This window comes from Desmodus rotundus, chromosome 8 (assembly GCF_022682495.2).
Source record: "Desmodus rotundus isolate HL8 chromosome 8, HLdesRot8A.1, whole genome shotgun sequence".
In the NCBI taxonomy this organism is placed as follows: Eukaryota; Metazoa; Chordata; class Mammalia; order Chiroptera; family Phyllostomidae; genus Desmodus; species Desmodus rotundus.
This window is the reverse complement of record NC_071394.1, coordinates 118,059,857-118,083,539: the sequence shown is the minus strand read 5'-3', so window position 1 is coordinate 118,083,539 and position 23,683 is coordinate 118,059,857. Positions and strand designations below refer to the sequence as shown.

Sequence of the window (23,683 nt, the reverse complement as noted above, 5' to 3'; positions counted from 1 at the left end):
TCTTTTTCTATTAAAGATTTTACTTATTTTTAGACAGAGGGGAAGGGCTGGAAAAAGAGATGGAGAAAAACATCGATCGGTTGCCTCTTTCAGGCCTCTAATCAAGGACCTGGTCCACAAGCCAGGCATGCACCTTGACCGGGAATCGAACCCACAACCTTTCAGTTTATGGAATGACACCGAACCCACTGAGCCACACCAGTCAGGGCTCTGACTAACTTTTTCAAGCATGAAATAGTATTCGTTTTTGTAAAAGAAGCAAGGTTCATCCAAATAAGCATAGCTGACCTTTTAATTGCCAACACTTACCTAGTCATTGCTAAGGAAAATAGCAATGTTTATTTTAAGATGAGTGATTGTTTTAGTTACCTATTCCTGTATAATATAATAAACCACCAGCTGTGCTCACTTGGGTGGTTTCCCATGAGGTCTTTCAGGCAGTTGCAGTCGGAGGGTGGCTAGACTTACACCCATGTGAAGGCATCTTTTATCACACACCCAACATTTCTGCTGGGGTGGCTGACACAGCTGAGGGCTGGCCAGGCATTTTCCCTTCTACATGGCCTCTGCACAGTATTAGCGTGGGCTCCCATACAGCATGGCGTCCTTATGATTGCTAGGCTTCTACATGACAGATAGTGTCTCCTACAATAATCATCCCAGGAGCACAAGCCTAAGACTGCAAGGCTTCTTAGTCCCTAGGGTTAGAAGGCCCTCAATGTCAATTTCCTGCATTCCACTGATCAAAAGTGAGTCAGAGAGCCAACTGAGTCCCAAAGGGAGGAAAGGCGTGAGCATCGGAAGCGTGGTTCATTGGGGCACCATCCTTGGGGGCAAACTAGCAATAATCAGACATTTCATTTATCAGACCCTAATTTCCTACTCTAAGTAATTCATGGCCAAGTGCAAGTCCATATTTGTAAGGATTTATATTATGTCAAGTTCGCTTTCCCAGTTTTTTCCCTTTTATAAAAAAAACCTGTAAACAGAACATGACAGTTTGCAAATGCATAAGAAATGGTTTCGTATATCTTCCCTGATCTCTAGATTTATAATGCTAGGATGTCAACTGGATGTCAGCTCTAGTTAAGAGCATTGCCACTTTGTTATTCTGGTCAGATTTTCAAATACATGAGCGCGAGGATCAGGATGAATGCAAGGATCAGGGAGGACAGTGTGTGTGTGTGTGTGTGTGTGTGTATGTGTGTTTAATACATAAAGTAGATGGTCTGGCATTACTTCCTAGGCCAAGGAGTTCCCCACTTAACAAAAAAAAAAATTCATGAAACATCAACATAAGATTAGGCAAGGTTACTTCATAACTCTTATTGAATAAGAAAAAAGCAAGGCTACTCCATAATTATATCCAAGTAGAGAGAAAAGCAAGCATTGTTCAAATCACAAAAGTGACCAGACGTTCCCCACGCCCAGGTAACCGGAGGGACTGAGGCTTCTTTGTCACTTACATTGTTAGCTTCGCTCCATTTCTCCCACCTTCAATCACAGAAGTGAAATTACTCCCACTTCCTAATAGTACCCAATCTAGAACAAACCCCACTTCCTCAACTCTCACCAAAGTCCCCAAATGCAAACAAACCTAAGTCTCATAATAAACCCCTCCCTACAACAACACTTTTCCTCAGATGCCCCTCATTCTCCATGTTATGCCGTCTTCTTTACAGCAGCAAGCAAGTAAGTCCCAACTCCCAGTTTGCTGGAATACATGTGTGTCACTGGTGATGCTGGCAGATAAGCACTATATCCTTTTCTATTTATTTACATTGCTAAGTCCAGCAAATGCACACACGCATAATGGGAATCAGTTTTGTTCCAAATCCTGACCCAGAATGAAATGGGAGTTTACATTTGTCTCCATGGGCCCCGGAGCACCCAGCAACTATATGCATGGTTTCAACGTTGCTGTGTTATCGCTGGAATGTCGTGGTGACCACGTTAGTCCCAAATGTATAACGTGAAGAACATAAAGGTGTAGCATCAGACTGCCCGAAGACCCAGAGTGTGGCCTCTCTTGGCCTCTGGCAGCCTCTACTTCTCCTACCACAACGATGACTATCAGAAATTGCACCAGAGAAATTATAAAATACACTCTGCCTTAGTCACTTCGTAACTGTCAGCTTTAATGTGACCCTCAGTTACGGAGCTGATGGAAAGTAATGATCAGAAGGAAAGAAATATGGATTTGAGGCCCCCCTCCCCCATTCTATTCCTGCTGCTATGTCATATGAATTATTCACTCACTTACCAAATACTTTGTGAGTTCCTACTACATGCTGAATACATGGGTTTTCATATAGAGGCATAAAAAAATGATGTGACAATCAGGGAAAATACTCACTGTCCTTGTACTCACTGCATTTTACCAGTGGGCTGCACTCCCTTTACTTCTCTTACTATACAAACACAGTGACACAACATAATGCGGACTTGCTCCCTCATTTAACACCAATCCTTCCAGGTGACTGTGCTGCAGCTGTGGGTCCTGAATTCGTCAGCTCTAGGTGCTGTTAGACGGCAGGCACTGGAATGCCTGGCTGCACTCTCTAGAGTGAATTGTCACTCCTTAATATATTATATATATTTTCAATGCACTGGTTTTCCCCTTCGATGAGATGAATTGTAAGGTTCTTTCCTACCAAGGACTACTCTAATCACAAAGTCTACCAAAACTTTACCTTGCGGGTTATTAAAACACAGCGCATGGATTGGTGCCAATTATCCAAAGGAAAAACTTTCCATTTCTAAAGCGTAGGAAGGGAGCTCCTTAATATTTATTAGAAATGTCTTGAATATGAGAGAGAAGATACAATGACAATATGAAAAATTATCTAAAGGGAAGTACAGAATATGCCTAAAAAATCACGACTCCAGTTTATGACCGTGTTTTGAATTTGAAGACAACCGTCAGCCAGCCACCATTCTCACTTATCTGTTTATTTCCTCAAAGTTCAACTTGTAATGACTTTTATTTGGTAAATATCTGTACGCATATAAAATAACACGTGTATTTCTTGCAAACAGCAAAGCAGTGGGAGGAGATATTTCTTTCTTACAAATATATTCAAGTTATCCCAAATAAAACATCAGACATATATTATAAATGAATGTTGCATTCTTAAACAAAACTTATTAATAAATAACAATAAGGTCTATGTTTTGAAATATGTGCATTTGTAAATGCACTGATCATCTCGCATGAACATAAACATTTGTTACAACAAAGAAAGTTAACTCAGCAAAAATAATTTCTGAGTAGAAATGGTATCTAAAGGCCAAAAGGCTGTGTTCTGGTCAGCTCAAAACAGAACTATTTGTGAAAATGGTTTTCAGGGGTGGCCTTAAATTAGTCTAAAAACTTCACAGAGATGGTGTCGCCCATGGGTCAAAAGAGTAGGGTTCTGGAACCCGACAGAACCAACCTTGTCCCTGGACCAGTTACTGTGCAGGTTGTTAATTCCCTCATCTGTAAAGTACCACACTGTTATCATAGAGCTACTGAGGGAATCAAATGTGACGGTGCATGTCAAGAAATTAGCAGAAACCACATAGCAAGCATTCACTAAATGTTAGGTATCATAATAATAATTATAAAGGAATGGCGAAGACACTGTCTCGAATGAGCAGGTATCTGCTTAAATACTGATTTAGCCGAGACTGGAGCTCTGTGTGGGTGAGAGATTTACACATATTGTTCCAAAAACAAATAGAAAAAGATCCACTTTTCTTAGTGCCTATAAATCCATGACTCAATTATTTTTCCTAAGTGTTCTGCTGATGCCAAAAATTAGAAAAAGACACAAAGCTGCAAACAAGAATTGAGTTGCAATCACATCTTCAACCTCAGGCTGAGAATTTGTGTAGGTACTTTTCAAAGACCGGAGCCAATAAGCCTATTACATTGCAAACACAAAAGACAAAGGTTTCTGTAATAAACACAAATTTAAAAGGGAAGGATTAGAGCATGAGTAACAAAGAAGAGGAATAATTATTCTGAGTGGGATAGGGGTATAAAAGGATTACCACCCACTGGGCGAGCTCAAGAGAATAAATCTCGGAGTTTTCAGCAGCTGCAAGGCTGTTGATCCTGTAAATATTCACATAATATTTCTAAAATTAAAAGCCACTGTTTTAGAAACAAAAGAGTGAAGTGCTTTATGCCCTGAGAGGTGTATCAGTCAGAAACCAGTCAGAAATGTGTGGGAAAAACAGAACCCATTCGAGGAGGTAGTACAACAGAAGGGATTTAACACAGGAAACTAAGCATTAGGATTTGGGGAGGACTAAAAATGCGTACAGGGAAAGCTGAGGGACATGGCTACCTCCCCTAAACCTGGGGTGGGGCGGGGGGCACAGGGGACAGAGGGGATTTTACCTAGAGGCCGGAAGTATCATAGGAACTGGACCCACACTGAGGCTCAGACCACTGAGATGTACCACCCAAACCAACAGAGGGAGAAGCCAGGGTGTCCCCTTCCTGTCTCTTCCCAATTTGCCAGCAATGCCTCCCACTGGGAGAACCTTTTTAGGAGTCAGTTAGCCCAGAAGCCTGGAAAAGCAGATGTCAAAGGATGGGCATGGAGTAGTTCTGAAAGCAAATGAGCAAATGACCCGCATAATAGGCAAAAGCTTACAGAATACAGTCATGCCCCACAAAACCACATTTCGGCTAATGACAGACTGCACATATGATGATGGTCCCAGAGGATTACAATAGAGTTGAAAAATTCCTATCACCTCGGGGGGTCGTAGCCCCAGTCACATCATAGCCCTCGTAACATTGGAGCCATCCTAACATCATAGCTGTCTTGACATCATAGCCATCCTAACGCTGTAGCCATCGTAAATCATGGTTGTGGTAATGCTGTTACCATCACAGCATCCTAGCCATCTGTGATACCACAGCCACTTTAACGTCATAGTGCAATGAATGCATCACCCTCCTGGTTGTGGCGATGCTGGTATAAACAAACCCACCGTGCTGCCAGTCATATAAACCAAAGCACGTGCAATAATAGTAGTAGGCTGTACCACCCAGGTCTATGTACGTACACACTCCACGATGCTCGCACAATGGCAAAATCACCTAATGACAAAAAAAATACAGCACTCCTTTCACTTACATTTAAAGGGAATCCTCAATCAAAAGAGATGTCACCAATATTAGTTTTAATTGGGGTACTATTTGGAAATGCCATCAAAACTCAATCAAACCTCGCCAATCAAAACTGCATTGGTAAGAGGGAATCTCTCAAAATATCCACATTTATTTCAACATGGGAGAGCATAAAAGTAAAACAAGAATTTTGGTAATTCTTCTGCTCTTGGGTTTCTTTCATATACCTGCACGAATTCAGAGAGAACAATGGGAAATGTGTATGGGGGCTCACCATTTTAAAGTGCCCGGAATATTAAAAACTATACAAATACCATCTAATAATTCCCAGATTTCACCAAATGAGGCCATTGAATTATAAAACTAGAAGGATAGATTTGGAGATTTAAGGACTGCCCCAAATATTACCCTGTCTTCACTTTCTCATTCATTGCAGTGGGAAACAGTGTGCAGGACCAGCAGAGTCACAGGATAACTGCGCTAGATTATCTCACTTTCAAACTGAATGCGTGCTGGAGGGGGAAAAACAAAACAAAACAAAGAATCCCAGACCAGCTACATTTGTACAGCCTTGGACAATAGCATTTCTCAGTCTCACTTTCCTTAGATGATGATTAGGTTAGAGGAGAACATTCCTCCATCATCAGGGTGAGTCCAGAGATGTGAGCAGTGACTTGCTCAGCTGAGCCTGCGGACCGTGTGAGGACAGAAATCAGAAATACTGACTCATAACCCAGGGTGCCTTTTCAGGTTACGCCTACTTGCACAGGAGGTAAAGGAAACCTGAGCATTCAAAGCAATCTCCCTGGACTGGTGCCACCGCCTCTCTTTCTGCACCCCTTCTCTTAGCTTACATTCACGAAGCAACCTGGTCCCAATGTAACCAGAGACTATAGTGCCCTCCACACAAAGCCAATGCCAGTGGAGACAGAGAGAGACGTCACCTCGACTTTTCCCCCCACCAACCAATTCAGGACAAAAATAGGTACTGCGATAAAATATTGTGCAATGCAAGAATTTATTTTTCTCATTAATTTTCTTTGATGTCACTTCATTGATAAATGCCAATTTCTAATTGCAAAGAGAAGATTAAAAGGAGTATACAAAAAGTTTTCTCATGATGGTGACGTTGGGATAAATTATCGCCAATGCAAAATTTCTACAGAAGGCCAATAAAATGAGGGAGGAAATGTGAATATAAACCATTCATAACGTGCTTCTCTTATAATCACTGCAGCCAGACTAGGCAACCTGAAAAGACTGAGAGAGAGTTCTGACCCATGAAGCAAAAGACAAATGAGGGTTTCTTTCTTTCTGGCCTCAAACTAGGAGACAATTTGCATACAAGTCCTCCTCAGCATTTAGAGTCCCAATTTAGTGTTCTCACCATGCGCTGCTTCAGAAAGAGGCCGTGTGGTCACAGTGTGCCACCTGTGAAAACCGCTCACCAGCGGAAACGGTCCTATTCTGTTTACACACAGAGACACAGCCGCATCCTGCTGGTTTAACCTCCCCTAAAAAGGTTAAGTAATATTCAGTATTATTGGACCTGAAAAGAATGCGTTGGTCACCTTGAGTCACTAGGCAAAAAAAACAAGGATTTCTAATACATTTTCTGATATAATGGTGGATATACTCATAGACACACTGTGCGCCATACACATGCATGTATGCACACCCATGTGGGAACATACATGATTTCCTGGAACAAAGGGCACAGGAGGGATCATCTTGGGTTGAAGAGTAAAAAAAAGGAAAAATTCACTTCCAATAATTTCTAGATTGATCTCATCAGCTATTCGTCGGAGAAGGCTTTGCATGGGGAGCTGCCACATTTTGTGGTCATTGCCCTGACCTCAAACTGCACGGAACTTTGTCGAGGGAGCCACAGGTGAGAGGAGACAAGAGCCCAGAACCTGCACATTTGCCCAGTGACAAAATAATTCTAAGTTTAAGCACAATTCAAGGGAAACGAGTACGGCAAGGTTTTAAAAAGAGCACGTTACCTGGTGTGGCTGTGAACCGGACCATCTGCTATAGGAGGGAGCACCTGAAGACTTGCTGGCCGAGGTTCTCTGAAAAAAGGAGAGAAAACAAAGATTTCATGCTATCATACAAACTGAATACACTTTTGAGTTCTCTAAACAAAGTTGATTCAGTGTTTATAGCTTCACATTAATGGAGCCGAGGCTCTGTCTAAATTTAATCTTTCTGTTTCATTTCTTTAAAACAAGCATAAGAACGTGGGCCCTGAGGTCAGAACATCTGGGTCCAGGGCGGGTGTTGGAACTGGTGCATGGCCTCCAGCTGCTCCCTGTCTCAGCTGTGCCTTCTGTGAGCCTGGACTAAGCATTTCAACGCCGTGACATTCCTGTGAGGATCAAATGGGATCCTGGGTGGGAAGCACTTGGTTTGGTCAAGTGCTCTAAATATATAAGGCATTAACTCAACAGGAAGAAAATAAGACACACTCCTATAAGTTCCTGCTTGAAACAAAGACTGGTATACAAATATCCCAGTTAATGCATGAGGTCATTTGAGAGTCGGTTATTCTTGTAATTAAAAAAGACCCTTTATCTTAGGAAAGACCTGACCACACCACTGCTACCCGCTCCCTGGACCTGGAAAAGGCCACATGCTCCCTGTAGAGCAACTAATCCCAAACCATTCTGAAAAGCATGTGTCTTTGCCTGCTTCTACCATAGAGACTAGGAAAACTAAATACTCACTTTCTCAGCATTCCTTCCCTCTAGTTCTGGCCAATAAGACATGAGTGTAATTTTTCAGGGACTGGGCGGGGGTGTTCTGAGAAACACTTTGTTTTTCTGATAAAAGGGAAAAGATAAGGCGTTTACCTTCTCGGTCAATCTTCTTTCTCTCTAAATATAAATATACTACAGGGAGCTAGAGCAACCATTTTGTGACCATGAGGAAAAAGCCAAGGGAAGAATAGAGATGTTAACCTTGATCTTGTTAAGCAGCTGAAACGTAGCTTCAGGTTGCTACGTTTGCCTAAACTCTCCTTCTGTAATTGACTATAATCGTATTTTCTGTTACTTGCAGAATGTAATGATATAATCTGTTAGCTGTTTCAAATTAAGAGTCAAATGATAAGATTTCAGTTCCTCAGGAACTTCCAGGTGCTTCAGGCTGTGAGAACAGAATCACAGAGACATGAAGGTGTGAGAGTGATCCGTATATTCAGAAAATGATCAGTAGACCAATATCGTACCGCCAGCTCCTGCATCCACCATCACTGCATTTCATCTGCCTTTCAGGATCCCTGTGCAATTCTGTGCTGGCCTCTGCTGATTCTCACAGCCTTCCTGAACCTCTGCCACAGGGAGGTTGATACGTTGGCCAAGTGCTATATTCTGCCTGCTCAACTCAACTTCCCTGTAGCATCAGCCTCTCCAAGGAGGCGGTGCTGGGACCAGCTCTCAGGCCCTCCCTGTCTCACCTGCCCATGGAGGTTAATGAGAGCGTGCCCTACAATTGCAAAGTGTGGGAGAAGCACTTCAGTTTTCAGCTTGGAAAAAAGGAGAACTGTCAAGGGAGTAGCTAGAAGTCGAACTAAAAGCTTCGTCATATTTCCTCAGTGAGAAGCCATAGGAATGACCTCGAAATGCATCAGACGTCACGGGTGTATGACCATGTACCTTCTCTGATGCCATTTCCCTAACTGTAAAATAAGGTTAACCTAGACGGTCCCCTCGCGTCTTTTCTTACCCAGCCCCAGATCTATTCAAGCAAATGATACCCCACTTTTAAAGTATATAAATGATTGCTGATTATAGTGGCAACACTGAATTTCCATGGAAATATTAGATTTCTTTCAATATTATATGTTTGAAATACGAGAAATAATTTTCTTCTTTAACCTCAGGTGACTGGAAAATGTTAATCCAGAATAGCCACTTGCCTGAATATTTTAGTAGACTAATTTTAGTTAAACTATTGGGCTAGTTTTCTAGCCCAATAATTTGACCTTCAGCAGAGTCTTAAGTCTCCTTAAAGACTTGGGAATTCACCACACTAGTTTTTGATACATCATGTTTTGAGAACATAATTCATCATTGTTTCAAACAACATAGTTTTCTAAAATTATAACAGTAAATTTTATATTTATTATCAGAAAAACAAAGCTTTTAAATAATTAAGATATAATTGAAATAAACATTGTGTAACTTTAAGGTTTACAATGTGGAGATTTGACACATTTACCTCTCACAATGTGATTACTACTATAATGCTCACTAACACCTATCACATCACATAATTATCATTCCTTTTTCACGGTGAGAACAATTAAGATCTAGTCTCTTAACAGCTTTAAAGTTTCTAACACAGTGTTGTTGACTACAGTCTCTAAACTGTGCGGTAGATCTCCTGGACTCACTCATCGACTAGCGGTAAGATTGTACCCTGACACGGTATTTCCCCAATCCCGGTTCCCTGGCACCCCAGCCCCTGTCAGCTACCCATTCTACTCTCTGTTTTCATAAGTTCAGCTTTTTTATATTCTACATATAAGTGATGTCATGTAGTATTTTTCTTTTACTGTCTGGCTTACCTCACTGACCAATTTGGGTTGTTTCCATATCTTGGCTCTAATAAATATGGGATGCCAATATCTCTTCAACATCCCATTTTTGCTTTCTTTGGATATATATGCAGAAGTGAATCTACCAGATCATATGGAAGTTCTATTTTAAATTTTTGAGGAACCTCCATAGTGTTTTCCACAGTGGCTGCACCAATTCACAGTCCCACCAACAGGCACAAAGGTTGATTCCCTTTTCTCCACATCCTCATCAACTTTTGTTATCTCTTGTCTTCTTAAAAGCTTTGTTTATCTAATCAAAACAAAAGTATGGTAATCAAAGTCAAGATCTGAGCGCTGACGTTCAAAAACATTTTAAGGAAAAGTGAGGTGTGTGACCTACAGGATATGACCCAAATTATTAAGTGACCTTGAAGTGGGAAGGCAGAAGATGGGCATTTGTGGATTTGAATGCAGAAATAGCTCCCTATGAAATGCACATCTATCCCCTCTTGATAAATGTCACAATATTTCCATGCCCACGCTTAACCTTTTTCCTAAAGGTCATCCTGCATTTCAGCACTGACACAAGTGTAATTAACTTTATAATGGTAATTGCAGGCTATTGTGATTCACACACTTCATGTCCTTTCTAGCGCTAAGGATAAATGCAAAAGGCCAGAGAAAGCACAGAACAACCGGTCAACATTAATTACAAATTTTAAAGACATGACAATGTTCAGAAATTGTACCATAGCTTCTGATGGACGTGACCGTATTCAAAGATCAGTCTCACAGCACAAAACACAAAATCTGGTTGGGTTTCCTCTGTGTGTCTTTGAATACACTAGCCATAATGCGTGGTTTGCAGTTCAGCTTAAGGAAAAATAAACTCACCTGACAAACCAGATAAGTAATTGTTCATATCCTCATTTACCTCCTACTAGTGCCCTTAGCGAACAATGATTAATAAAAGGGCGGTACCCAGATCAGAATAATGATGCATGCTGGTTTAAAATGCAAATTCTTTGGCCACAGGAATTTACAAATCTCTGGAAGTGGGCTCCAGCAATTTGCTTTTCTAAAGGAGGCTCTTCAATTGATTGATATCCCAGAATAATCCCAGCACATCCTTCTGCAGCTACCTGCATCCATGGAAGGACAAAGATGATGAAAAGGAGAGGCATAAAGACCCAAAGATATTATTGACAGCAGTTTTCTCTGAGATGCTAAAATGAACTCTCAAACTCCAGAGAAATATTTCTGGAAATTGTGGGAAGACGCTTGGGGAAAAAGAATCTGATTTTTAATTTACTGATATAGATTGAAATTTAAACCACCATAGCCCAAATACATGGCTGGGTAAGGGTTTCAGTTTAGATAGCCACGACTTGTCCTTGGAAAATCTCCCCTGAATACCAAGAATGGGCCCGTCTTCTACGTTCCCAACACATCCAAACTTACCTCTTATCAAATGCTTATCAAACTGTCTTGTAATTGCCTTCTAAATGCAATTTCCTTCTGTAGACCACATTCCAGAAGGTTATGGGGGGAGGAGGAGTAAAGTTGGGGCTGGCTCTTATTTACTCATGTAACCAGGCATAGCTGTGCCTGGAATATAGTAAGTGCTCAGTAAACATCAAATTAATTAATGATTTCATTAAACTTAACCCTATTCAACTTTGGCAAGTATGAATGTTTAAGTTAGAGACAGTGGTGATAGAAGTTACATTCTGGAGGGCAAATACAATAAAAATTGCTAGGATTCCACAGTCCTAAAGGCTACTATAATTTCTTAGAAAGCACAGCACCATTGTCCCAGACTTCAAGATATTATATGGCTCCATACAAAATATCAATTGCTGAAGTAACTAGGGCAAGAAGTAAGGAAACAGCAGACACCACTTTGAAGTTGACAATACTGGAGAATGGATACATGTTATGCCACATAAAATGTCTCAGGAATACTGAAGAAACTTTGAAAGAACTCGGTGATCTACAAAAGTAGAGAGAAGCTCCTAGTCAGAGAAATCTTGAGATTAAAATATTTACCCTACTTTACATCTTCTCTCTCTCTCCCTTCGCCAGGCTGTGAGGCTCATAGAAGTCCAGGTGGCATATCACAGACAAGGGCGTTCAGGAGGAAGAGTGCGTGGAACATTTTAGTGACAAAAGCCTGCAGAGAGCACTACTAAGAGGCTTCCTTTTAAACAGTGTTCTGTTAAACAGAGGAGAGAGAAGAGCAATGCAGAAACTGGAATACAGACCAAATTCAATGGCGGTTCCTAATTGAGTAATGCTGCCAGATGCTGCAGCGAGACCTCCCGCCAGCCACTCAGCCACTGGGCTCCTTCCCCGAACTGTCCTGGGCTTGGACAGCTTCCTCCCAGTCTAATTGCCCATCGCCATACAAGAATGAACTTTGGCAACACATGCATTTTTTCAGTAGCTGGAGTTTTTCTTGCATCAAGCCTTTGAACATATTTGAAGAACAAAAAAAAATGAAAAATGAAAAACCAATAAATAGTGTCAGAAGGTGCCAAGTAGACATCTGCAATGAACATCTTAGCACGAAAAGTCATTGGCAAACATGACCCAGGAACCAACACGGGTTATTCAGACAGACTGAACTCTGGATGACAGACCGTGACTTTTGGGGTTTTCCTTTAAGATGAAAAATCATGTTTCCAAACCCAAGGAGATGAATCATGCAAGAAACAAGACCATAAAAAGCAAATCACCTAGAGAGCAGTAACACTTTTAATAAGATATAAAGAGCTGACTCAAAAAAACTTTCTTGCAAGGCACAAAACTTTACAAAGTGAGAGTGGTTAGGGTTCTACCCACGCACACCTTGGTAAGTAGCCACAAAAAAGTCACATGGACGTGCATGCCTACCAGGCAAGCTAAGAAAAGGAAATTGATAAAATAAGGATGTGGGGTGGAGTTCTGGAGTCTCTTTAACAGTTTTGCTATGGAAAGAGCAGCATGATTGCCTCGTTATATTTGTGATAGCCTGGAACACAGATTCCAGTATGGGTTGCTACATCAATTCAACATTTACCGAGAGTCTATACTGCTTAGTGTTCATGAGATACTTGGGATAACACTCTCGACCCGTCCTTTCCTTTACAAACACAATCACAGACTAATTACCCTCATTTTAATAAGAAATTATTGAGCTCAGTTAGGGAATCCCAGACCTCTGGACCAAACTAGCTCAGTCAAGAAGTTCTATCCCATTCTTAATGCTACCGATAATCCTAAAAGTTTGGGTAAGGCATGCTACCTGCAGGCTGACCTAAATCTTTCCAATTTCAGTAAAAGCCCAGATCATTAAAGTATATGACAAGCGGCTCACATATTCTCCATCTCTTTCTAATGCTAATCAGCCTCTGGTATTCTTTTCTCGATCAAATAGCCCATTTTATTTAACCTTTCTCTGTGGGCCCTACCTAGTTTTCTAGCCTGTTAGCCATTTCACTGCTCTCTTCTGGGCCACCCCCTAAATCTCCATGTTCTTCTCTCTAAAATTGTGAAATCCAAAATTGGATGGGCCACTCGTTGTGTCCTCATTCCACTACAAAATGCAAAAAAAAAAAAAAAATGCAAAGTGAAATAAATCTAAGCTAGCTTCAATGCAAAAAAAGGTGGAGGGAGAAAATCTCAGTACAAGTAAGTACTAAAGGAACTACTATATTTAGGAACTACTATATCCAAAAGGCTTTGCCTCTTGGTTTGATTTATTTTCCAGGAATGGAGGAGGAATAAATGAGTCTTGTTCAGGATACCTAACCAAGTCTTTGTGCTTTGCTGACAAAAAGCAGAAAAATAATACAGACTCCATCCTCTTCTTGGAGTTACTTACCATACCTATTTACTGAAGTCAAAATGGTGCTCCCAGGGCTTTTATGTGCTGGTTCTTTCGCCCCTCGGCACACTTTAACTTCACAAGCATTTTGTTGTACATGTAGCGTGTGGAAAGCACTCTATCAGCAACGGGTATGATAAAGATGGGTAATATCCTCCTCAGCCCCACCCTGCCCCAAAGAGCTACATGCAAGCCTGCCCACTGTCACCCCTTCTACCATTCACCCATTGATTCCTTCCCAGCTACCATCACTCTCTGAATTTTGTTCATGTGCTTGTTTTGTTGTACATGTTCATGTCCCTCACTAGAAGGTAAGTGCCAAGAAAGCACATTTCTTCTCTTTCTACCACTTTTTTTATGATTTTATTTCTTTTTAGAGAGAGGGGAAGGGAGGGAGAAAGAGAGGGAGAGAAACATAAGTGTGTGGTTGCCTCTCATGTGGCTCCCACTGGGGACCTGGCCCATAAACCAGGAATGTGTCCTGACGGGGAATCCAACTGGTGACCCTTGGTTCACAGCCTACGCTCAATCCACTGAGCCACACCAGCCAGGGCCCACTTTTCTTTTTTATACATCACTTTTACAATCATGCACACAGCAGTATCTCAGTGCATATCAGTTGAATGAATGAATGAATAAATGAGTGAATGAAGACTCAGTTCTTACCCTCACAGTGTCCGGTGAGGGAGGTTAATGCATACACAACTCTACTGCAAAGAATGTTGTTCCTTCCACCATGTACGAGGCTGTGCGAGTTGTGCCCTGCACGAGGGAGCCACTTGCAACACAAAAATTTATACATCAGTATATTGCAACACTTTTCCAGCAGTAGTAGTAACGTGTCCTGCTATAACAAAATTCATATAATTTTCCAAAAAGTGGAAGTAAAATATCAGAGAGGGTACCTGATTCTGATTTACAAAATGGTGTTCTGTAGGCAAGTAATGATGTTGCATATGCAAAATTAATTTGAGACTCTACTTCCTGGCCTTGGACTTTGAGTTCCCAAGACCAGGGCAAGGATTGAGGCCATTAGAGGTTATTTCACCAAAAGATGCTGCTTTAAGTAAGCAGCGTGTGGTCTCCAGGATCCAAGATGGCCTCCAACAGACACTGCTTTTTGGGATTCACCTCACAACATATCCTGTACCAGGGTTAGTATTTTTGACCAATAGAACATGCAAAGAATGATTAGTCACTTTGTCGATTAGGTTATAATCTTGGCTATGCTCTCTTGCCCTTGGATCACTTACTCTGGGAAAAGCCATAGCATGAACCACACTATGGAGTGTCTCATGTGGTGAGGAGCTGGAACCACTTGCAAATATCCATGCGAATGAACTTGAAAGTTCAACCCCCGTCAAATCTTCAGACTGCAACCTGGGCTAATGGCTCAACTGAACTTTCAGAGAGACCCTCCCCCAGAAACACCCAGTCAGTCTGACACATATCTCCTATCCTCAGGACCTATGCGAGATAATCAGTGTGTGTTATTAAACTGCTAAACTTGTGGATGATTTGTTACACAGAAATAGTTAACTAAATCACCTTATTAGCAGAAAAACTATTCACCTCTTACTATGCTACAAGTAAAAGGCTTAGAAAGCATATGGTATTCTGTGAATCATACCTTGGGGAGAAAAATACATTATTCTCCTGAATTATAGGAAAAAAAAAGTTTCAGGATGTTTCCTCCTTTAGGTCTTTCTAAAAAAATTAAGTCCCTGAATTTTCAGTGTTATTTAACATGTCTTCCAGTCACTTTCTTCAAGGAGACAGAGAACTCCAAGTCCCTGAAGACGTGAACACAAGGTAACCTCCAGCTCCCTTCCTGCAAAAGACTAAAAACAGTGAACAGGATGCCCCGTAAATAAATTATAAGCTTCCTGTTATCATGCAGCTTTCTCTGTAACTCAACTTGATCTTGCCATATCTTAGAAAAAAGAACTGATTCGCTTTAGCTGCTGGGCTCCATCTGCCACTCTATGTCTCGGGGAAACAGAAACACTCCTCCAGCAGCCGCCTAACAGGGCAGGGTAGGGAGTCAGGCTTTGAAGACAGTGGCGGGGTGGGGGGAACACACAGATATAGGGAAAGCTTGAGCTGACTCAGTGTTCCCCAACCTGTGCTGTACAGAAACTGGACCCACAGAACGAACTACCGAAAAATGGTTCTTTAGTCAATTTTGGGAAATCCTACATTTCCCAAGGCAGCCACATTTTTCCAAATGGGCCATACAGTAAATATTTTCGGCTTGGTGGACTATATGGTGTCTTTCACAACTACTCCTCTCCGCCTTTGTAGCATAAGAGCAGCCATAAATAATACATAAAGGATTGGCTGTGCCTGTGTTCCAACAGGACTTAATTTGCAAAGACAGGTTTGGGTCAGATTTGGTCTATAGGCTGGAGTTTGTACAGTGTTCTTGTCCCTCACTGGAATGTTTAAAACAAAAGCAGGAAAGTAAACACATGGGGGCACTGCCCTGACCTCTCTCTTAAAGAATCACTGGACATTTTAGCACATAAAAGTATCAGGGACTTCAGCTCCAAAGGCCTCATCCATGGGTCGATCTGTTCAGCCCAGCTTCCCAAAAGTGTTTGTCCAGAGAACCTGTTTATGTACTAAACTATTTCTCTCCTGCCTGCCGTCTTCTACCCTACCCTCCTCCTCTTTACATCCTGCCCCGCACTCTCCCACTCTCACTCAAAGTTTCCATACAGCATTCCTGAAAAATGACCTACCAGAGGAAACAGTGAGTTACCTTATTTGTAGTGTATATCACCCTGAGTGAAAAATTTGATCCTAACGTCTCAGAGAACTGGCTTGGAACTGGGAGTGGCAATAAACACTTAAAGCAATACCTTGATTTTCATACGTAGGGTAGCCCAAAAGACAGAAAAAAGTGTTGGGTTTTTGTGTGTTTGTTTGTTTGTTTTGTGGAAAATTAACTGACACCTTGCCACATTCTTCTGTGGCAAGGTGTCAGTTCTCCCCACCTTCACCCCACAAGTGATTGTTACTTTTGGAAATTGTAGTAGGAAAATCATCATTTAGGAAGTTATAGATTAGGTCATAACCTGCAGAAAATTTCAAGGCACTACAACATTTAAAACTTAAAAGAGCCCTGGCCCGTGTGGCTCAGTTGGTTGGAATGTCATCCTGTAAAATGAAAGGTCGTAGCTTCCATTTCCAGGCGGGGCACATGCCTAGGTTGTGGGTTCAGCCCTTGTCCAGGCATGTGTAAGAGGCAACAGATCAATGTTTCTCTCTCACGTTGATGATTCTCTCCCTCCCTCCCTCCCTCCCTGCCCCTATCTCTGGGGTCAATGAGTGTATCTTCAGGTGGGGATTAAAAACTAATAATAATAAAAATAAAATAAAATAAAACTTAAAACTCAAAGTTGGTTTTAGTGGCCAAATTAGCAGATTGAAGATTTTTCTGGCCAAGTGTCTTGGAAACTTGTAACACATATGTAATGTGCTGTCAAGCATTGTCAGTTTTTTTAAGGAGAAGAAACCTGAGATTTTCCCATTAGTAGCCTTTGATTATTGGCCAAACAGGCCAATCCTGTCACAGTGTGGGAGGGGTCACAGCAGGGTATGAATTTCCAGGAGACAGGGAGCACCCGAGGCCATTGTGGTAGATACCTGCCACACCAGGTATGTGGAAAAACACCTGCAAAGTAGGTTTTTGTTTTCTCTGGATCTGATACTAATTACATGGCATCAAACAAAGTCATGCCCTGGCTGGTGTGGCTCAGTGTGGACTGAGTGCCAGCCTGCAAACCTCGAGGTCACCAGTTCAATTCCCAGGCAGGGCACATGCCTGGGTTGCAGGCAAAGTCCCCAGTTGGGGGCGAGTGAGAGGCAACCCATCCATATTTCTCTTGCGCATCAGTGTTTCTCTCCCTGTCTTTCTCCCTCCCTTCCCCTCCCTCTAAAAGTAAATAAATAACATCTTTTTTAAAAAGAGTAAAACAAAGTCCTGTCTGCTCATCTGTATTTTGGGTAGGTTGAAGTGAAGTCAAACTTTCTGTAAAAATATAAGCCTATCAATATTTATACATTACTTTGTATCTTTACAAAGCATTTTTATGTTAATGCTGCCACACAGTAGAAAATGCTAAGTGGGAAAGATCTGGTCACAAGTTAGCTAGAAACCAGTTTCCCAGAATGGGACTACCCCTAACCTGGAATTTTAACCCAATCACTTTTTTCCTCAAAGCCAAGAGAATCCTCAGGATAGTCAGACTTCCCTGAGCTTAGATACCCGCAATGCATTACAATCCAAAAGGCTTTTCAAAGCCTGATGAGGGTGATGGCAGCTGCTGACTATTAAGAATGCTTTAATCAGCCCCCTATCAAGTTAGAGATGTCTCTTTTTATCTCCCAGAAGTTCCTTCATCACGTAGAAATATATGAGTTGTAGACACTTTCCCATATAAACATGTCCGGGGCACTGCCTACCCCTCCATTCTTATCCTCGGTTTCCCTCCAGCCTCTTCATCATCACCATGAAACAGAGTGGAAGAACTTCACCTGATGTCTGTCACCTCACTGCAATGAGCCTTCCAACCTTGGGCACTTGTCAGAAGGCTCTGATCTGACCATTTGGCTATGGGTAGTAAGGAGAGGAAGGCCACGGTTATCGTAATGGGTGTATCCTCCATGCCGATTGCCACGTGCAAAACACCTTTGGTTTGTGTGTGTTTACAAATGGAAAACTTCTGAAGTCTTCACTCTGCGACTGAACAGAAAAAGTCAAAGAGAACACTTGCGTGACTCTTCCTGAATATTATCACGTGGCTGATCCTTCCTATGGGTGTAAAAGATGTAGAAAAGTAGAAAAATGTCCTTCGGTGTTTCTCCCCCAAGGAAACTAAAGATTTCATAATTCTTGATATAAGGAACGACTTGACTGAATAAGTAAATTATTCATTAAAATGCTCATGAGTAAATTGGAGGTGAAGTTAATTCTTCCAAACACAGCCACCTAGTTTAGATACATTTTGTTGCCACCTGCGTTACTCACAACATTTTTTAAAATATAAAAGAAGAAAGGTGAGGTGGAGAATTGAGCCTGCTTTTAAGAGAATAAGACTTAGGGCCAGCAGGTATAAAAAGCATTCACAAGCATGAAATCAGAAAAAAAAAAAAAATCAACCACCCCATGCAAGGTGTAGTAAGTGAACTGAATTCCAAGAAACTGTGTAAACGCTGCCCTCTTCAGACACAGTTTTTTCCATTTTAAGTGGCTATAGATTGTCCTGTGTAAGTTTCTCTATAGGGGGAAATGGAGCATGGGGAACGTGTTTTTAAACCAAAGCTTTACTCTCATCAATACATGTCAAACAAGTACATGGAAAAAATGTTATTAAGCACCTAGTGTGTGGACTCGCCTAGAATGTGTATCTTATAAGTATTCCACATGGCTCGTAAAGCTTGTAAGCACTGAAAGCTTTAGAATCCTGAGAGGTCATTAATTAATGGAGCTGTCTGGGGCTGAAACGCTTACCTCAGCTGTCACGTACCTAAGCGCATTCAAAATAACCACCTGAAGTCACAATAATTGGCTTTCACGTCATTAGAATTTTTAATAGCCTTGATGAACTCTACTCTTATTCTACACAAAACTCATGTTTTCTCTTTTATTCCTGTCACTCTGGACCACCTGAAATGACAATTAAGAGAGTCCTGCCACAGCGGAAGCTACTGTGAAGAGGACCTTGGAAAGGCACTCATTCTTCTGTCAGCAAAGTTTCCTTGCAATACGCCATAGACAGGTCATAAGGAGAACTGCGTGGAAATTTCCATCTGAAACACAAGTTGTTTTTCTACATTTTCTGATCTGCCCCCCAACTCCCTGCAATGTTTCCTTTTTCGATAACCAAATGCAAGGTATGAGTCCGATACAATGAGATGGATTCCAAGAACCACACTCAAAAGCTAATTCCAATTCTTTAAAGTCAAATTAAAGCAAAAAAAAAAGAAAAATCACCAATGAATCAGAAAATACCTCCATTGCATCATCTTCTGCAAAAAGGACAGAAGGGAATTTTGCTTGCAAGGAAGCCTCTTTTGCTTCACGGCCACAATGAAAAGAGAAGGCATGTAATATACTCAAACAGAGGTCTTAGAGAAAGAAATTCCACGTATCATTTTTAAGAAACAGTTGTTTATGAAAATCAGGTCGGAGTCTGTAGGAAAATGGTGTGGGGGCCAATGATAACTACTGATTTACATAACATCGGACATATGTACAATAAAATGCATGTGCATCTTTGCAGAGGGACACAAATATAGAACTAACTTGTTTATAATTTGAGGTGACTGGGCTGAAAGGAAATGCACGCCAGCATGTTTCTCCTCGGGCTCCTAATATTCAGTTTCATATATAATTGATAGACTAGAATTTTTATGATGGTTAAAATAAGAGTAAATAAATTATGAGGATTTAAATTATCATCCATTTGCCAGGAATACTCAGTTTTCCTTTGAAGGGATTCTAAACAATGGCCATTCTGAAGGCAATTCTGGCAGACCAGCAATATTTTTGGCTTCTTGTGCTCCCAAGTGACTAAGGTCCTAACCTAAGACTGGTGGATAACCAGACTTCCAATGTGACCCATGCTTTATATCTATGCATAGCTTAAATTCATAGCATGTGGGCAGAAAAGCCAATATAAAGCCAAGTGCTGAGCTCAGGTTATGTATCTACATGCAGGGATAAAATGAGAAAATTTCAAATGGAGTTAACAGAAGGCACTTTCTACTCTAGTGCAAGGCCTTGTGAAAGGTGAGGAGAAGTTAAGCCCACGTGCCATAACTTCGGGGAATTTCAAATGCAAGCATATTTGCTTCTGTAATTAAAATCCTGTGAACATGTAATTAAACTTGCATTGTGAACATGCACCCAACTATAGGTGTTACATACACATATGTAAATTTACGAACTTGTACAGTTCATATATGTATAAAGTATAAAATTATTCATTGTAAATATATAAACATGTGTATGTGTTATTAATATAAATATATATTTCATTCATATATTTTAAATATAAATATATTTGTTATTCATATATCTTAAATATATAAATGTATTTACTATGATGCATGAAATATAAGTATAATATAATACATTATACTATGTAATATAGTATAATATGTAATACATATATTAAACATTATACCTGTTATTTATTTAACATATTAAATGTAAGTTATATATTATGTATTAAGTGTAAATATGCATGAATAATATAAATGTATTACATATTGCATAATATGCTATAAAATTATATTATTTACATATTCTGTATATTATTTTGCTATAAAAGTATATAAACAGAATGACAGATACTGAATGTAATTTGGAATTTAAGAGATTTTCAAGGGCAATCTTAATTGTGTATATTTCTAACTCCCACAAGGACTTTAAAATGAAAACGCTTTCATCAGAGGAGACGCCACTGTATCGATTCTCAGCAGAGTACTTTACAAGCCTTCCTCCTCCTACAGAGGTGAACACATCGGTAATAGCGAGCTCAGGAGTGCCGTGCAATGTCAGATCTAAAACCAATTTGTTTTTTGAACTGGTATTGGCTGTCTCGGCCTTTGTCAACTGAATGTTTTAAAGAAAACTTTGAGGTGTAAACACTGATGTGTCCATTATGAAGAGTAGTAAAAGAAACCCCAACTTACCCAGGACATGTGAAAAGTGAATTAATGGGTAATGATGGGACAAGACTCGTTGATGGGCAGGTACTGTAACCACCAGACCTCCCAGGCTCTCCAGGTCTCTGTGCTTTGATTAGCAAATGTTGGAAGGCACCGTGTTATGCTCAGGATATCAGCGCTATCATTTTAAAAGGCTCCAAAAACCCCCTCTTCCCTCACGTGCACATTAAATAAGCCGAACTTCAGGCCAATTTCCCCGCACAGACAAACCATTACCAGCCACCGTTACCATGGCACAGACGCACACCGGGGAAAACCCCCACATGCAAAAGGGTCGTTTTTGAGATTAACTGGTAGAATCAAAAGAAAAAAAAATAGAGCTGGAGCTCAAGCCATGCGGAGCTTTTTGTCCCACACCAACAAAATATTCATAAAAGCAAACAGTGCATGGAGCCAATATGGCAAATTTCAGGCACGCGCGTGTTTTTATAATCACTTATATCATCATAAGGGAGAAAAGAAAGAGGGCCGATGTGTCACTCTCCTGTGCTGTATGCTTCAAGGCTTCATTACTGAGACGACAGAAGCCCCAGGGAACTTCACGGCTTTCCCCTGAGTAGGGAGGCAGGGGAGAAACAGTGTGTCCACAATGGAACACGTTACTTCTGGTGGCACACACAACGCTCTGAACCACCAAGGCAAAAGGACTCAAGTCTGGCTATAAAGAAAAGTCCTACGACGGACCGTGGAAGGAAGCAGCCAGATTTCCTGAAAGCCAGCACCTGTCTTTCCGATTGCTGTTCCAGGACTTCTAATCTCCGTGCCAGGTCCAAGGTCCATACATCGTGCTAGATAGACTCAGAATATAAGAACTAGAAATACATGGAGTGGGTGTCTATTGATTTGCTTGCCAGATTCCCATGCCCACATTTTTTGATAACAATGTATTCCTTTGAGAAACTCCTCCACGCCCTCTATGCTTGGCAGTTAAGGTGTCTTGTCCTCAGGGTAACTCAAGCCTGCCAGGCAGTTTCTTTACCAGGGGTTTGGATCTTGCGAGGAAGGCGCAAGGGCACCTGGAGGCGACCCACCCTGGTGGGAGTGTGCTGTCTGTAACCATCCTGGATCCCTGGAGCTTCTCTCCTTGTTGCCTTTTCCAAGCACTGGAGGCTCATTTTTTTCTTTTAAATTTAATTCTATGACCTACCCTATATCCATCCAATAAATTCCACTTTGCTTAAGTTAGTCAGGGTTAGGTTTTTGGCTTGAAACCAAAGTACCAGAACTGATGCAGAACTCTATGGATTACTTTGTTTCCAAATTCTTGTTCACTGTTCACTGCACACAATTAATCAAGTTCTGCTCATTATATGTGACTCTTTTCTCTCTATATATACATATTATAACATATTATAGTGTATTATATTCTACTATATCACATCCAACTGTATTATACTCCATGTTATACTATACCATATTTTTCATCCTTAAAACATCCTAATGATATTATTATTGCAATTACATTGAAAATAAGGAGGTAATTGAACCTCAAATAGGTTAAATCCATGGTGTACCAAGGTAACCTGAACCACAGATTTTGTTAAACCACAGACTCCTGATTCCCATGCCCAGATTTCTTATTCAATGGGTTGGTGGGGGTGGCGAGAGCAGAGAGGTGGGGCCGCTTTTCTAACAAGCTCCCAGATGATGATATTGCTCGTCTAGGACCACATTTTGAGTATCCCTGGACTAAGTCAAAGCTTCTCACACCCTAACATGCTAACAAATCACTTGGGGAATAGATTCTCATTCAGCAGTTCTGAGGCAGGGCCTGAGACTCTGCATTTCTAATAAGTCCCAAGAGATGCTGATGCTGCCAGACCACACTGAAGAGCAAGGATTACATTACTGACAGCGTGTCACCTGGATTTCAGGTTTGCCTTCTCTTATTCACTCCGTCGTCACCCCTAAGGAAACCTGCTCTGTGCAGATGAGAAATCCATATCCCAGAAGGATCACAGGACTTGACCAAATCTCACAGCTGGGTAGTTGTATGTTCAAAAGGACACAACCCCATCCGTGGATGACCATCCCAAGGTTGCTTTCTTCTGCGGTGTCAAAGTATTCCATGTTCATATCCATCTGTATTAAATCCAACAACACCACCAACAAGGGGGCCAGGCACATTTCACAGATAGGACAGCTGAGTAAGAGTGCAGAAAGGACTTACTTAGGGTCACTCGGTTGCAAGGTGCCAAAGCCTGACCTGGCAAAAGAAACTTGAATGCCAGTTGCTGTGTCCTCACCATCTACAACAGCCCCTTAACAGAGGAGGCCAGACACAGGTTCTGCCACCTCTTTCAGAGTCAGCTAATCATGGGCACCCAAGACTGGAGACCAGGCATCAAAACTAGTGTCCACTAGTCCTGATCGGCTCGTAGAGGCAATTTCTCTG

The 23,683-nt window shown here is 41.2% G+C and overlaps 1 protein-coding gene across 3 annotated transcripts in view; it reads right to left on the bottom strand.

The window, feature by feature from the left end:
* Positions 1 to 23,683, bottom strand: part of RBMS3 (RNA binding motif single stranded interacting protein 3) — a 1,231,630-nt gene that overhangs the window by 937,160 nt on the left and 270,787 nt on the right. For all 3 annotated transcript variants that reach the window (XM_053929473.1, XM_071222108.1, XM_053929475.2), the window contains one exon: positions 7,138 to 7,206. In XM_053929473.1, coding sequence (XP_053785448.1) covers positions 7,138 to 7,206 — 69 coding nt within the window. The remainder of the gene's footprint in view (positions 1 to 7,137; positions 7,207 to 23,683) is intronic.